The sequence below is a fragment of the Aplysia californica genome, unplaced genomic scaffold, assembly GCF_000002075.1.
Source record: "Aplysia californica isolate F4 #8 unplaced genomic scaffold, AplCal3.0 scaffold00086, whole genome shotgun sequence".
Lineage (NCBI taxonomy): Eukaryota > Metazoa > Mollusca > Gastropoda > Aplysiida > Aplysiidae > Aplysia > Aplysia californica.
Window position 1 is genome coordinate 50,330 of NW_004797356.1, and position 14,859 is coordinate 65,188.

A 14,859-nucleotide genomic window follows, 5' to 3' on the forward strand; every position below is an offset into this window, starting at 1 on the left:
AAAGGGGCAGGGGGGCAGAAAAGAAGGTCCTCAAATACACTTGGAACAAAGAACACTTTACACAATAAAAATTGCAATAATTGAATAATTTTGGCAAGTATTTCAAAAGCACATTAATGAATGTGACCTGGAAAAGCTTGGCAAAGGGAAGAAATCTTTGGTTACAGTTTCGGCAGAACCAAACTGAAAGTTGCAACACAGATCCAAGGAAGAACGCCAGTAAGGAAACATATAGCTACAAGTACAAGCCTATGAGCTTTGTTTGCAGCAAGCCAAATTCAGTGCAAAAGGCAAACTGATGGCTTGGGGCCAGCAAACTTTGCTCAAGCCACTTACAGCAGATTTTTCTTTAAAATGCATTGAACTCAAAGTAATTTTGTTGGATACGATCTGACTTTACTTATAATTTTGCTGGCTTTGCAAAAACTGGCACATGATGTATTAAAGGGCCAACTGACTGAATCTCATTGGTCAAGCCTCATCATCTCATTTAAAATAGCTTCAACACAAATCACGAGCAGCACATAAAGGGTTTCTGCATGAAAAAAATCAAGGAGTGCCCAATAAGCCAAAGCGGTAGGTGGAAATTTAAGGTAAAATATTCAAAAGCTGCGAGTAACTTAAAGACTTGACTTGAACCTACTCTCAAGTTCTGGACGTACATCTGAATAATACATTCTTGTTTGTCATTTTTTTTATTGGGCCATGTAAGATGAGGATTGAATCAGCCATCGTTATCCAGGTTGACCAGCAACTGGGGGACAATTCACGGCTTAGTCAAGAGTTAACATTGGTTCTGGTTGTAGTTGTAACAACTGAATACCCCTCCCCCAATGCAGATGATTGTGTATGCAACTTTAAAGCATAATAATATCATTTTAAAGTTTCCTGAAAAGAAGTTACGCCCATCCCTGACATACCACGATTAGAGAATTTATATTAGACTTGCCCTTATTATTAAATCAAGCCCTCCCCCTGAACTTCACAATATACACACCATTTGTGTTCATAGCTCAGCTCAGCAGATGATAGGCTTTTCTAAAAACGGATTTTTGTTCAATTTCTAAAAATTCAGCCCCTTCCCCTGATACCATAGAAATACAATTATATGAAAACACCAAGACACATTTTGAGGGCACAATACATACCAAGTTAACTGGGATTCTTGCAGACAGCCATCAAAAAAGAATCTCTTGATGAGTTTTTCCGTTTCAGTGTCAAGTATGTGTGGACTTTGAATTTAACAAGTACTACAACAGAATACTTGCAATCTTAGTGGTGCATGCAATCTAGTGAACATTTCTGGTCTACCATGCAATGAGGCCATCATGTACAAACCTTCAAGTAACATTTGAGGCAAGTATAGGACTGTACATAACTACAACATGAGGCGACAAAAACTAGCAGTCAGTCATGTTCCTCATATTTACATCACCACTTCACTGCAGTACCATACAATGTAACAAAGCTAACTTAAAAAAGTACAAATAGAACCCCCCCAAAAAACTAATGTACATACATATTGTTATAAACACATGGAATCTGTGCCTCTGAGACACGCCTACTATTCACAAACAATTTATGAGTAGCAATCACTTTGATGTGGGAAATGAGACATGCACAGCGGATCAAAGGAAATACTGACCGGACTGGACTCAGAAAAAGGACTTGTGGAAAGTCCTAGGGAAAGGGCGGAAGATGGAAGTGGAAGAAATACGATGAATGAATCTATCCCAGCAACATCAGACACGGATGACACATTTGATGTCCTCACGTTTTTGGTCAACTAAGCATGGCCTCTGGTCAGATAAGGCTGCAAATCTACAGACAATTTAAGTCATCACTCATACAAACAGAATGAATGTCATTTTAATTTTGTAATAAATACTACCACAAACATCTTCAACAAAGTGATTCCTATCGATTCAAATACCTGTCTCACAAACAATAAAAAACAATTCTCCACAAGAAATCTTCAGAATAATTCGGCACTGCAACGACATGCAGGAATTTGATCACGCCATGGCCGGCACTGGCAATCGGTAGCAAATGCAAAGATGAAAAACTTGTCCAACATTATGAAAATATTACTCCAGCTAGTCTATTTTCTGTCTCTCTCACTTTAAGAAACAGGACTAATGTATAGATCTGCCCTGCACAGCACACATATTCCATAACTGTTAGTCCGTATGGGTTTACTATAACAAAGGATGGAAATTGCGTGGTTAGGGTAACAATATCTTGTGAGTACTGGTCCGTGAAGTTGTGGAAACAGGGTTTTACAGTTCATCTATTATATCTCTAGATCATTCAACAATCAGAACTTTTAACTGCTGAGAAATCTTCCTTTTTACTTTTCCACTTGATTGTTGGGAAATACAGTGTAGATTTTAAAATGTTAGCCTAACTTTCGTTTTCAAACTGTGACCGACACTGTGTACATAACAACCCTAAACAATACAACTGTAACTTCTACAGGTTTCAAAATGGTGCAGAACACCAACTTACCCCCCCCCTCTCAAAAAAAAAGAAGAAAGAAAACGAAAACCACCTCAGACTCACATTTTGGCAGTAGTAAAGTTCTAGTACACTTACTCTCACACTACACAGATATTACTTTGGCAGACTACATAGCATTCATCTATTTGCTTTTGATTTTACTGGTAACACCCGTAGATTTGTATGTTTCGAGTATTCATTGCAACACCAATACTAACTTTAATATCAGATGTTTACTCTCAGCATCTGCTGAGATTTCCGGCTTGAATTTTCAGAATGAATATTATGTACTTTGACTGGAACACAGGTAAGGTGTCGACTTGCAAATTTGACAAAACTGTAACAAAAATCTTGGGAAGAATTCATTTGTTCTTACAGACTTTAAGTTTTTAATACATGTCGACATTACAATTTCTGACAAAAGAAAAAATGAAACTATTCCTTGAACGATCTTTCAATTTTATAGTGACAATCAGATATATGCTGAAAGCAAACTGAGTGGTACAGGGCTTGTCATGGGAAAGAGTTGATCCAGATGTTGAAAATTTGACAGAATTTTGTGCTGAAAAGGACCTGACCACTGCATGCTCGAGTGAGGGTGGCGGTGGAACAGATTCTATCATTGTTTCTTCAAACCAGAGAGCACACTCTCTCTCTCTCAAACACACAAATATATACACAAATAACACTCACAAACAGTTGGCACACACACACATTCAAATACTGTATTGCCAACAGCTAAAACATAGGACTATACACACCAGACTCGCAAAGAGTGGACACACACAATCAAGAGCCTTATATTGCCAACAGCAAAAAACATTCTACTATACACACCAGACTGCAGGAAATACATTTTAACAAAATGTCCTAAAACACCATTGATAAAGCTGGCTCACAACAACTGGCTGGTCCCATCAAATCTACCAGAAGCACACGCACTCCAGTCAGAAAGAGCAGACACACAATCATTGTGAATGTGGATACATACAGAGAAATACTGGCCATTGCGACAAAATGAGACATAAATCAAAGTGCGAGAAATGCAACATTTGTTTATAAACAAACATCAAAGAGTATTCTGTACAAGAAACAGTGAACAGCTGACAGTGACAATTAAGTAATGCCCAAAATTGTTTGCCTGGGTCCATCTGTTCACCAAACACAAAGCAATAGAACATACTTTTCTAACTAGGTAATAAACAGTACATGACTAAGCAGACTCTAAGCCTGCATTACATGCAAAAAAACACTGATCTGTGTAGAACAGAGTGTCTGTCTTCAACAGCAATCTTACCGCAAAACATCTCATTTCTAACAGCACACCTTTCTCCGAGTACATGTATCAACATAAGAAAATAATAGAAAACAATGCAAAGCAGCTCATCCGCGAAGATGTAGTCAGTTATAGGCAGGAGAAAAAATTGCTTTGTAGAAACTTGAAAACAAACTGACGCGCCACAGTAATAAGCATTCCACCGTCCTCCCTGATCCTTTTCTGCTGTCTGCTCAAATACCAGATCAAACAGACTCTCTGAATCTTTAATGGGAACAAAACCATCTCAGCTTATTTGCATTAAACCAGGAGTCTCAAACACATGGTCCACAGGTCAATTGAGACTCACAGGACGATATGTTGCGGCCCCTACTTCACATCAAAGTTTAACTTTAGTGCGGCTCAAGCTGCTGGGTCAATTTTTGAGAGAATGTCCTCACCTTCCTTGAGCTTTCCAGGAAACACATTTTGACAAAATGTTCTAAAGCACCATTGATAAAGTAGCTCACAACAACTGGCTGGTCCCACGATGCTCATGCAGACCATGTAGTCTTTTTTTGTAGTGCGAAAAGCTCTTTTCACCATGAACTTTTAATACAGATTTAAACTTTCTAAGCAACTTCACGCCCTGCTAAGTTTTTACTAACTTTCTCCCTCAAGCCAAAAGTGGATGAGTTATGTAACAGGAAGCGCTGCCAGGTCTCTGGCACAAGGAGTAAATAACAGAAGCCTGTGTCCTGAAGAAGCATTGATGTTCTGAATTACTATTTACAAAGATTGAGAAGGTCCGACCAATACATCTAGTACTTTCAAAAAAAGCAACAACCCTTGAATCTTTTTTTGTTTGTTGGATACTTAATGCGGTCCAGGCTCCTCCATACTCTACCAGCAGCGGTCGGCAAGTAATTTGAGTTTGAAACCCCTGCTCTAAACAAAATGAGTATAGGCAAGCAAATTTTGCCTCAACAAGGAAACTTGGACCACCAGTCTCCGTAGTCAGGAAACCAAATCAACTGCTCAGTGGAAGACTCCATCATATGTCACTTTAACACTCATCCTGCCGATTGGCAATGTTTACTGCCCAGTTTCTTTGGATTTTCCCCAAAATATGATGGCAAAGTGTTAACAAAATGGCAGAGGGTGGAGTCTTGAACTAAGCAGTCGAAATTCAAAAATCACACGGTAAAAAGGCGGGCAACAATCGGCTACAGTATCAACCTCTGACCTCGTCAATAGAAAAAACTGGAATGTTACAGAACCTCTAATTTAATATTGCATCTGAGATACCGGTACATGAAGAAGCCTCGCTATCAATCAAGCAAATATCCTTTGTACTTCTTGAAGTTACTGGCTACTAGTTCGATGACAGGAAGCAAACTTTTTTCATTACTTTAAATAAATTTCTTTATCTACAATAACAAACCCTACAAAACGGATAAAAGGAGGAGCCTTTTTACACCCAAACATCATACCCATCAAAATGACGGGAAAAAAATCAATATCTTCAAGAGGGACTAGGACCACCTCCTAAAGATAAACAAAAGCACATCACCAACATTTGGCAAATAACAAGCACAGCATATACCATAAACTAAGTACAACAAAATGCAGTATCAACATTTTAAGTATCACGTCATTTTTTATTCTGAGGTCAGGGAGACTAGACAAAAAAGGGCCAGTTTAATTTCAAATACTGAAAATTCCGGGCGACACCAAAAAAAATCCCCCCCCCCCCCCTTGTAGTCTTCAATCCATACAAATAGTTTTTTCCCCCCCAAGACAGAAGCCTGTGCAGTTACATTCCACATCTATAAAGGATCTCTTTATATTACATATAATTTTAGTTTCAACGCCTCAATCAGCGTACAAACACAAGCAGAATACTAAATGAGTATGAGAACTGTGTCGACATTGAAAGGCGTTTTGCCCTGACTTACTCAAGTCCATAACTTTTAAATAGGGAGCAATAGAACACAAAAATTTTACATACATGAAATATCAAAAGCACCTTGTAAGGGAGCCACCAAATTATTTGGGGTCTTGTTCGTAAAGAGCTGAAACTGTTTCCAGAGACTGTCTCACTACATTTCGTTTATCAGGGCAAAAATGGCAAGGGAAGTTAAGAATACAAAGGACTCTTCATAACTATTCAAGAAAAGAGGTGATAATAATATACAGAACAAGAGCAATTTAAAAATCACCTGAGCCTGCATCTAAAAAATAGTACCTCTGAAAATATAAAATGAACACAGACATTGCAGAAGAATAAAGTTGAATAATCTCATGTCTAGAAATAAGAAATGCATTTTATAGTCTAAGTAAAAAGTTAGAACCAACACATTGAGACAATCTGGAATAGCAAGTTGAAACTTGCTGCAAGGAGCACCACAAAAGGGGAACAACATTGCAGTAGACAGGCTGCTACATCAGCAGGTCAGTGGTTTGTTTGTTTGAGTAAAGAGAAGCACATCGACACTATCACGGTCATTTAGTGTTGGGGGGAAAGTAAAGACTGACACTGACGGTAGAAACAACAGAGGGGAAGTAAAGAAGTAGGACCTACCAGTCATGCCCTCCAACCACCCATGATCAGGGGTCTAAATCTCATGAATATCTAGTCACAACGGAAAGGCCAGTGACTTTTTTGTGAAAAGCTAAAATCTTTAAACTGGAAAATCTGATTTGTGCCCATTTAAACAAAAGCTGAACGCTTCATTGCTAGAACACACAATGACCCTCTGCATCCAAATATTTTTAAAATCACTATAGTTAAAGAGTTCAAATGCATCTTTAAAAGAAACACTTTACTCCTTTTGCATGACAATGAAGGAACACTTCAATCTTCTGAAAGAACATCTCATCAGCTTTTATTTGATAGTCAAGCATTGATATGACCAGAGAAAGGGGCATTCTAGACCCCTGTGACCAGGAAGACATATAAATATTTTTGAGACTAACCAAACCTTCTTTCACATCCATCAACTAAGATGCCTATCAGTGTGTGGGAAATAAAAATACCATTCAACTCAAAAGCAGCCAGAGCATATTATATTCTATTCTACATCTTATGAAGTCTAGGAATATCTGTCAAAGTGGCACCCTAGTACTTAATACAAGTATTCATTAATTCCATGCAGTTATACAAGAGAAGAAATTTGGTGGTGGAAGCGGTTCACACTGAAAGAATAAATTTGGCAAAGGGAGGGCTACGGGAAGGACAGAGGAAGGTAGCACAGCGCACAGGTGCAGGAAAAAGACGGGGGGGGGAAGGAGAGGGAGGGTGTGTGGTAGCTGTCTGTACATCATTTACTTGACTTCTACACTAAATATTAACATGTTGTGGCCTGAGAATGAAAATGTTTCACCTCTGCGCAGAACACTTGGGAAAAACGGATCCCCAAAATTTCCTTTAAATATAATTGCTCTTTTGTGAGACAGAACTTCAATCTATTACAATTTAGAAGAATCAGAAGCAGCATGATCTAGAACTCATCTCTATAAAAATCCAAAAGCCACAACCATGCCAATCTCAGACCACCATCTGCTGTGTATGCAATGCACACTACCGTCTAGTCTACTTACTATGTACACAGTAAATAGACATGATATTATAATACACCACAGGAAGGGGAAATCATACACAAGCACAATCCGATCCAACTTTCATTGTAAGATCTTCAATGGAAATCAGAGTGTCAGCCCCAAGGGTTCTTCGTATTATACACACGAAAATCACTGTACACCTTACAGCTTCACCACTGTTTGTTCGGCTACAGCAAGCTGGCATCTACGTCCAACCTCACCGACCACTGCAGCAACATATATAGTGAGGAAAACCCTGTCTGCACACACGGCAGGCTCACTTGTACATTATTCCTGCACATATTTTAAGCACATCCACTTGCACTTTATTCCTGCCCACACTGTAAGCATATCCCCTTGAACAGTATTCAATACAATAATCCGCAGGCAGAAGGTAAGAAGAAATAGCTCCGATGACACTGTCAAGTTCTTAAAATCTTCTTTACGTTAAGAATGTCTGTCCAGCAAAAATTGCTTGTGAGGTGACTACTTCCCAACTGGAAAGGGTAGCCTTCTGAGGTCACTACAAATACACACGAGTACACAACGTGTGTGTGAGAGCAACCAAAGACACAGGACTTCCCAACAGTGTTGCACATTTTCCGCGCGACAGGCAACACAACGTTTCTGTAAGCGAGGCTCTCTGTTGACCAGACAAAGGTGCAGAGACACTAATACCATGAAACAAGACAAGGGGGAGGTGGTTAAGTGTGTGACCGGCCCTGGGACTGGCCTCTGCGGAGGAGACGTTCGGTCACTTCTTCACACATCCATGGAACCAAATACAGATACCGGAAAGTACTTCACATGTGTCTGCCACTGTGACGACAGCTGAAAGAATTTCACACCAGTCCATTCGACACCGTCGACTAACACTGTGAAAAGAGAAAATAAAGCAGCATGCTACCATTATTGGGAGAAAAAAGAACAAAATGCAAAGAGTGAAATTTTTTACACAACATAATCTAAGAAATAAATACCTATCCCACTCTCTTTGTTCAAGAAGACAGTGAACTGAGTATATGAAAATGCCCAAATGGCTCAAGACATAGACTTAATTAAAGTGAAAAGAAGTAGATTGACAAGATAACCATCATTTTGAGCAGAGAAAATGAAGAGTGACAATCATAAACAACAGAGGGAAATTAGTAAATCTGACCTCCAACCACTTTCATCAAGATTAATGTTTTAAAAAAAAGTAGAAGTAAAACACACACATAGAAAAAATGTGCCCACCATCTACCCACAATGAGGAGACATGAGGCAAGAAAAATTCCCCAAAAAGAGAAACTCACCTCTCAGTTTGATGTTTTGGCTTTTTGAGGTACACACCATTCTGCTGACACCTTCGATTGCTTGACTCTTGGATTCTAAGTCTTTACCCTTTTTTCCAATTCTCATGACTGTAATACAAGGAAAAAAAACCCCCAATGAAAACCACAATAAGTACAACAGGACGCGACAAAGAATGAGAAAAAATTCACAGGCAATAAAAGTCAACACAACTACAAGCTCACTTCACTTGCTGTACATAGTTCGACAGGTCTCAGCATTCATTGTACATTTGATTGATTCGAACATTAGCATTACTGCTTATGTCTCCTTTGTATTTTGAAGTGCAAAAGAAGAGATAAGACATTTATTGATGCCTAAATTTGACTTTCTTCTTCACTTAAAAAAATAATAATCAGTTTTCATTGTATGAACAGTTAAGTTTGGAGGTCGGGCCCCTTAAATCTGTTTAGTTGCCTAAAAGGTGGGGGTCATTACAGACAGTAAATGTCCATAGCTGTACCCTCCTTCTCAGGGTCCACCACAAAGCCCATTTGCCTTAAGTTCCTGTTAAAATTTGATTTAGAGATCCATTGGGAAGGACAACATAGGCTGTTGAATCTTAAAATGCTCCTTAAATGACCTTTCAGTATATTTAGGGACATCAAACCCACTGTGATAAAAACAATAAATAGCACCTGTATAGCACATATCTGTACTCAACAGCAAACTCTATGCGCTTCATAATTATATCGTTACCCCAGCAGACCCTGAAATACTCAGAACGATTCTCGGCTTTCTGAGAAGTATACAGTGCAAGTAGCCGATTAAGCACTCAAACACTAACAAGCTGACATGATCTTCAACGTCTATAGTTGGGTATCCATTCCCACCTGGAGGAAGCGAGGAAAATTTGTGTCAAGTCCCTTTCCCAAGGACACAACGCTGGGCCCCTGACCTGATTTGAGCCCACTACCTTTTGGTCGCGAGCCCTACAGCCTAACCACTAGACCACCAACACCACAATACACCATAAAAAAATCATTCATTAGCAGTTCAGCCCAGAACCAAGACACTTACTTTTCTGCTTTTTCTCCTTGGTGACGACCATCATGGAAAACGTGGAGGACTGCACGCCGCCCGAGTGGGGGAGCCTGTTGGCATAGAGGGCCCTGAACGCCGACTTGAGGGAGCACTTGTTGGAATCTTTCTTCTCCTTCTTGTCCTTGTCCTTCTCTTTGTCCACGGCGTCCGACTTGGGGGGAGACATCACCCAGTAGTCCACCTGCAGGTCCATGAACTCAGCAGGGGAGGAGATGGAGGACAGGGCCGTGCCAGAGTTGCTGGGGAAACACATATGGAGGTCAGTGATTTCAGCTTTAGTTTTTGGTTGGGATTTTTGTGTGTGCGTGAGTGGAAAAAAACCAAACTTGCATACATTGTAGACAAAATAATACATCCATATATCATACACATACATTATACACATAATTATTATCTTTCACAATCAAGCATGTATATTAATATATTGTACAATATTCGGAGGATCTATGATGAAAATTATTAGGCTGTTTAAGTACAGGGCATATTTTAAAAAAAAAATTTGTTTTGTGACAGTCAGTTTCAGTTTTTAGTTTAACTCTTTATCTTCGAAGGACCTCCTTTTGGTGTAAAATCTAAAATTGGAATATGTCACTAAATTGGTAATTAAATCAATGCAAGTGAACCTATTTCAATAGTTCTTCTAATAAATGAAATCGCAGTAAAACGGATCAGTTTTCGGTAATTGCCGAAAAGTAATTTGACACCGAAGTCGTCATAAAGGAATGTGCCCGAGCTGCTGCCAGCTGCTCACCAGTACAGCTGTTCCGACCACGAGCCCCTGGGAGCAGCTTGCAGGAGAAAAAATTCTTATTTATAGTAGCATATCCCTGCCAAACAGAGGATCAAATGACTTCAACTACATAAAAACTTCCTAGGTCACTTAACTTATTCCACCTTGGACTACTCTCATTTCATCGGGATGAATAACATTGGTCAATACCCCTTCCTAATTGGGTGAACAGGGGGGAAAAGTAAAATATCTTTCCTCAGAGGCGATGTCCAGCTCATCAAATCTAAGAACCAAATCACCAGGTACTACATTAGCCCCCAGACAATAAATAAAAAGCCCAGAAGACCATAAAGAATTTTAGAACATCGTTTTGTTGTTGACTAATGGCTTGCCCTTCTTTTGGACACCCTTGATGTGCCAGAATCGCAGAGGAGATTTAGTAGATAGCAAAGAGCAGCGGCCATGACAGTTAATGACCTTGGACATCATATTCAGGGCTGAGAATGGCATACCACAAAAAAGGCTGAACTCTAGGGGGTCCGAGGGCATGCCCCATTGAACATTTTGAAAAAAAACCAGGCATAAAATAGCTAAATCTGGTTATTTTGTAAGGGTTTGAGGTCTTATTTGTTACCCTAATTTTATAGAAAAATAATAATAACTACCAAAATAAACTGTCAAAAAGAAAATATACCATTACTATACATTGTACATACATCATTCTTGAGATGAAAAAAAAAATTATTCACAGGGTTTACACATCTTTGAAAGCCAATGAAACGCAAACCCTTTGGTTAGAAAACACGGCTTACAAGGTATGGGTATGGCAGATCCCTATTCCACACAAGGCCTGCACCAACGCACGCTTTGCAGAGAGCTCTAGTAATAGTACTTTACTTTTATCCGTCGCTTACACCCTTTTGAGTGTCGCGGGAAGAAAGAGACGTCTCTCTGTCGCCAGCCGGAGAGCTTGGGTCAGGGGGATGCCGTGGGTGGTTAATGTTTCCCTGACTCCATCTATCCATGTCTTTCTCGGTCGCCCTCTAGCCTTGTTGCTATCAAATTTTTTTTATGTAGGCCCGTTGTGCTGGATGGTGTGTTGGTAATCGTAGGAGATGTCCCAACCATTTGATTCTTTGGTGTTGGATGTGATGCATGACATCATTTGTGCCCACCATTTCTCGCATTAGAGAGTTCCTAATTTTGTCTCGCCTGGACTTGTTTACTGATTTTCTAAGGCATCGTATTTCACATGTTGTAATTCTTTGCTCTAATGTTATGTTCGTGGTCCATGTTTGGCATTGATAGGTGAGTGTTGGGATGAATATGGTGTTGACCATTCTGAGTTTTGTTGTCATGGGGATGTTAGGATGTTTCAGCAGTGGAGTAAGCTGGTAACTAACATTATTGGCCTTTTGTACTCGTGTTTCAATTTCTCTGTTCAGTCGCCCATCCTCTGTGAACATACTTCCGAGGTACTTAAATTCCTAGCATGTGGTGAAAATGGAATAACTCTACTAATAGTAATAATCAAAATTCTAAATATACTCAAATTTGCTTCAAAGTTCAGTTTTTGTCATCCGGTGTTGTCTTCAACCCAACCCCATCCTTCCCCAGACTGTATCTTTTTGAAAAAAATCAATAATCCCCCTCCCCCCCCCCATTTCCTGAGTCCTATACTTCGCAGCCCTCAGACTTTGAATGAACTTTGGTGACCCCAACCATTGCCAATACTCACAATGTGATGCAAAGGCACAGGTTCACTGACCGGTCACGATGGCGAGCCCAACAAGATGCTTGTTTAACTTTCTTTTCTTTCTTTTTGTTTCCGCAAGTGACAGTACAGGACAAATATTGATTTATGTTCATGGCGACACAGCGTTTGTAATGCACAACCTGCATGTTACGAATGTTGCGTTAATCAGACTGCCACCGGCAAATTTCTAGGTGGTAACGAAAGCGAAAGTAGATCGAGCTTCGGTATCATATATAGACTTCTGCTTGCCGCGATAGCCGCCTGTTCGCGAGAAAAGTACTCTTTTCGGAAAAACCGAATGAATATCACAATCGCGACCGGCAAAAATGAACCCAAGGTCGGCAAGGAGGTTATTTGATTTGGTTGTCAAATGTTTGAGAACTTTTATGTATTTTCCCACGGCAATTTACAGATTTCCTCAAATTCCCGGGTATCGGTGATTTTTTTCAAATTCCCAGGGCCCCCTGGGTCTGGCAGTCACCCTAGGTACTCGACTGTACCAGTAATGAAGTAGAATAAAAAGTACTCAATTGAATGGCATCGGCTGACACACGGATGCGCAGGCACCTCAGCTTCGTCCAGCGAGCAGTACTTCATAAATTATTGTCTTTTGTTCAATACGTTTTTTTATTCTTACTACAATATTATTATAATACGAAACTCCGAAAAAAGGCGGAAGAGGCGTACGGATGAGCGGACGGCCGTATTGCAATGAGCGGAATTCCGCCTTTAGGAGGACAATTCTCAGCCCTGATATTTTAAGATCAATTGTGGGGCGTGCTGACAAAATGAGTTACTTCTCGCAATCCAAGAATGGAGATATCTGCCGAAAATCAACACTGTCGCCAAGATTTATAGATTTTCAATTGATGCCATTTCATACTTATAAATTGTACAAACTCAACCCATAAATTTAACATACCAATTTCCACAGGGCTAAAATCCGATAAGTAACTCATTTTGTCAGCATGCCTCACAATTTCATTCTTCCATTAATTTAAATAGTCTGTTAGTCTGTAAACGGCATCCGGGACAACCTCCTTGCCAACGAGTACAGAGACAAGGCAACAAGGAAAAAGACCTCACCTGGTTGGAGGCGACATGGTGGCTCCTATGTTGGGGGAGCTGGGAGGGGTGTGTCCTTCTTTTGTCTTCTCAAGGATTGGAGTGGACGCTGGCGGGGAGCTGGACAACAATACTGGAGGAAGACTGTCTTCAATTTCCACTGCAGGTAAAAAAAAAAAACATATCTGGACTTAATAATTCTTCTAATTAATTTGTTAGTTTTCTTTTTTTAATGGAGGAATATGTACAGTCGAACCTGCCCTGACGGTCACCTCTATAAGACGGCCACCTGTACAAACGGCCACTTTCCATTTCCCCCCTTGCCTTTTTTCTATATAATTTAACTGTGTAAAACAGGCACCATACTTTAACACACAACCCCTATCACACTGAGCAATAACACCTGTCTTAGACGGCCACCTTAGTGACTCCATTACGTTTTGTCATAATCCAATCACTTATCGTTGTTGTCAGGTAGTCCCTCCAACCGATCATGTTGCATAGGCCCCTCCCACTATTGACCAATAGGTACCGATTTTCAGCTGTTGGTTAGGTAAGCATGTGATCCCTCATATTCCATAAGCCCCACCCAGAACTCATACACAAATCATACGTGAGATGAGTGGTCACTGTTTCCCAGTCTGTAACAAAGTAACAAAGGATGTCAACATGAACTTGGCGACAGAAGCGTCGCTCGTTCTCCCGAGTGGTGGCGACCCATGTGTTCGTTTTAACATGGCACTCAGTCTTCCTCGTCTGATACATTTCGTTTTATTGTCACCCTTGCGCAAAATCAGCAACAAAATAAAAATAACAAACAAAATACAAACCAACAACAACAAAAACAACAACAACAAAAACAACAACAATGCGGCTACTTTCGATTGGGACTTCAGATGGGAATGGTTTGTTTTCTTCATCTTGATCAGTCCTGCCTAAGACGGCCACCTGTCTTATACGGCCACTTTTCTCCTTGACAATGGGTGGCCGTCTTACACAGGTTTGACTGTATTTATACCTCATGTTCATTTGTGGCTCCTGAAGGAAGACTGTTTGTATGTAAAAAAAAACAAAAAACAAAAACAACTACATACAAAAAAACAGTTCTGTGTACTAATACGTCAACTGCAAAAATGATGGAAACGTTTTATGACACTTCACTAGGATTCAATCCTTCATTTAAGGAGTGGGATGTCTATATCCTGCAGATCAAGACCAGCCGAGACCATGTGGGACACATCCATGTAGATAGACAGAGACGCTTAACACAATACCACATCCCAAAGAGATAACTGAACTTACGTCTCTTGCTCGAAAGGCAGAAAACCTAAACATTACACCACAGACGTTGACTACCTCTACCTTTTCTTTTTTACTTGGATGCAATGCTTGTGATTAAACATCTAATCAGAAAAGTGATAATACGAAATACTAACATGCCAGATAAAACTTAAAGCTTAAAAAACACACACACACACTCAAACAAATAAACATTAGCAGGGTGTGCTCCTTCCAAATTACTAACAAAAAATCAATGTAAATTGCCTCCAACTGGATTAGAGTTTTTGCAATAGT

General features: G+C 39.9%; 1 protein-coding gene across 1 annotated transcript in view; it reads right to left on the reverse strand.

Annotated features, from left to right (window-relative positions):
• Positions 1 to 6,287: 6,287 nt before the first annotated feature.
• LOC101864677 (phosphofurin acidic cluster sorting protein 2) overlaps positions 6,288 to 14,859 on the reverse strand; it is a gene marked incomplete at its 5' end in the record, with an annotated part of 31,696 nt that continues 23,124 nt past the window's right edge. Inside the window, 4 exon segments of the mRNA XM_035968811.1 lie at positions 6,288 to 8,232; positions 8,653 to 8,760; positions 9,710 to 9,972; positions 13,306 to 13,444. Of these exon segments, the coding sequence (XP_035824704.1) occupies positions 8,120 to 8,232; positions 8,653 to 8,760; positions 9,710 to 9,972; positions 13,306 to 13,444 (623 nt within the window).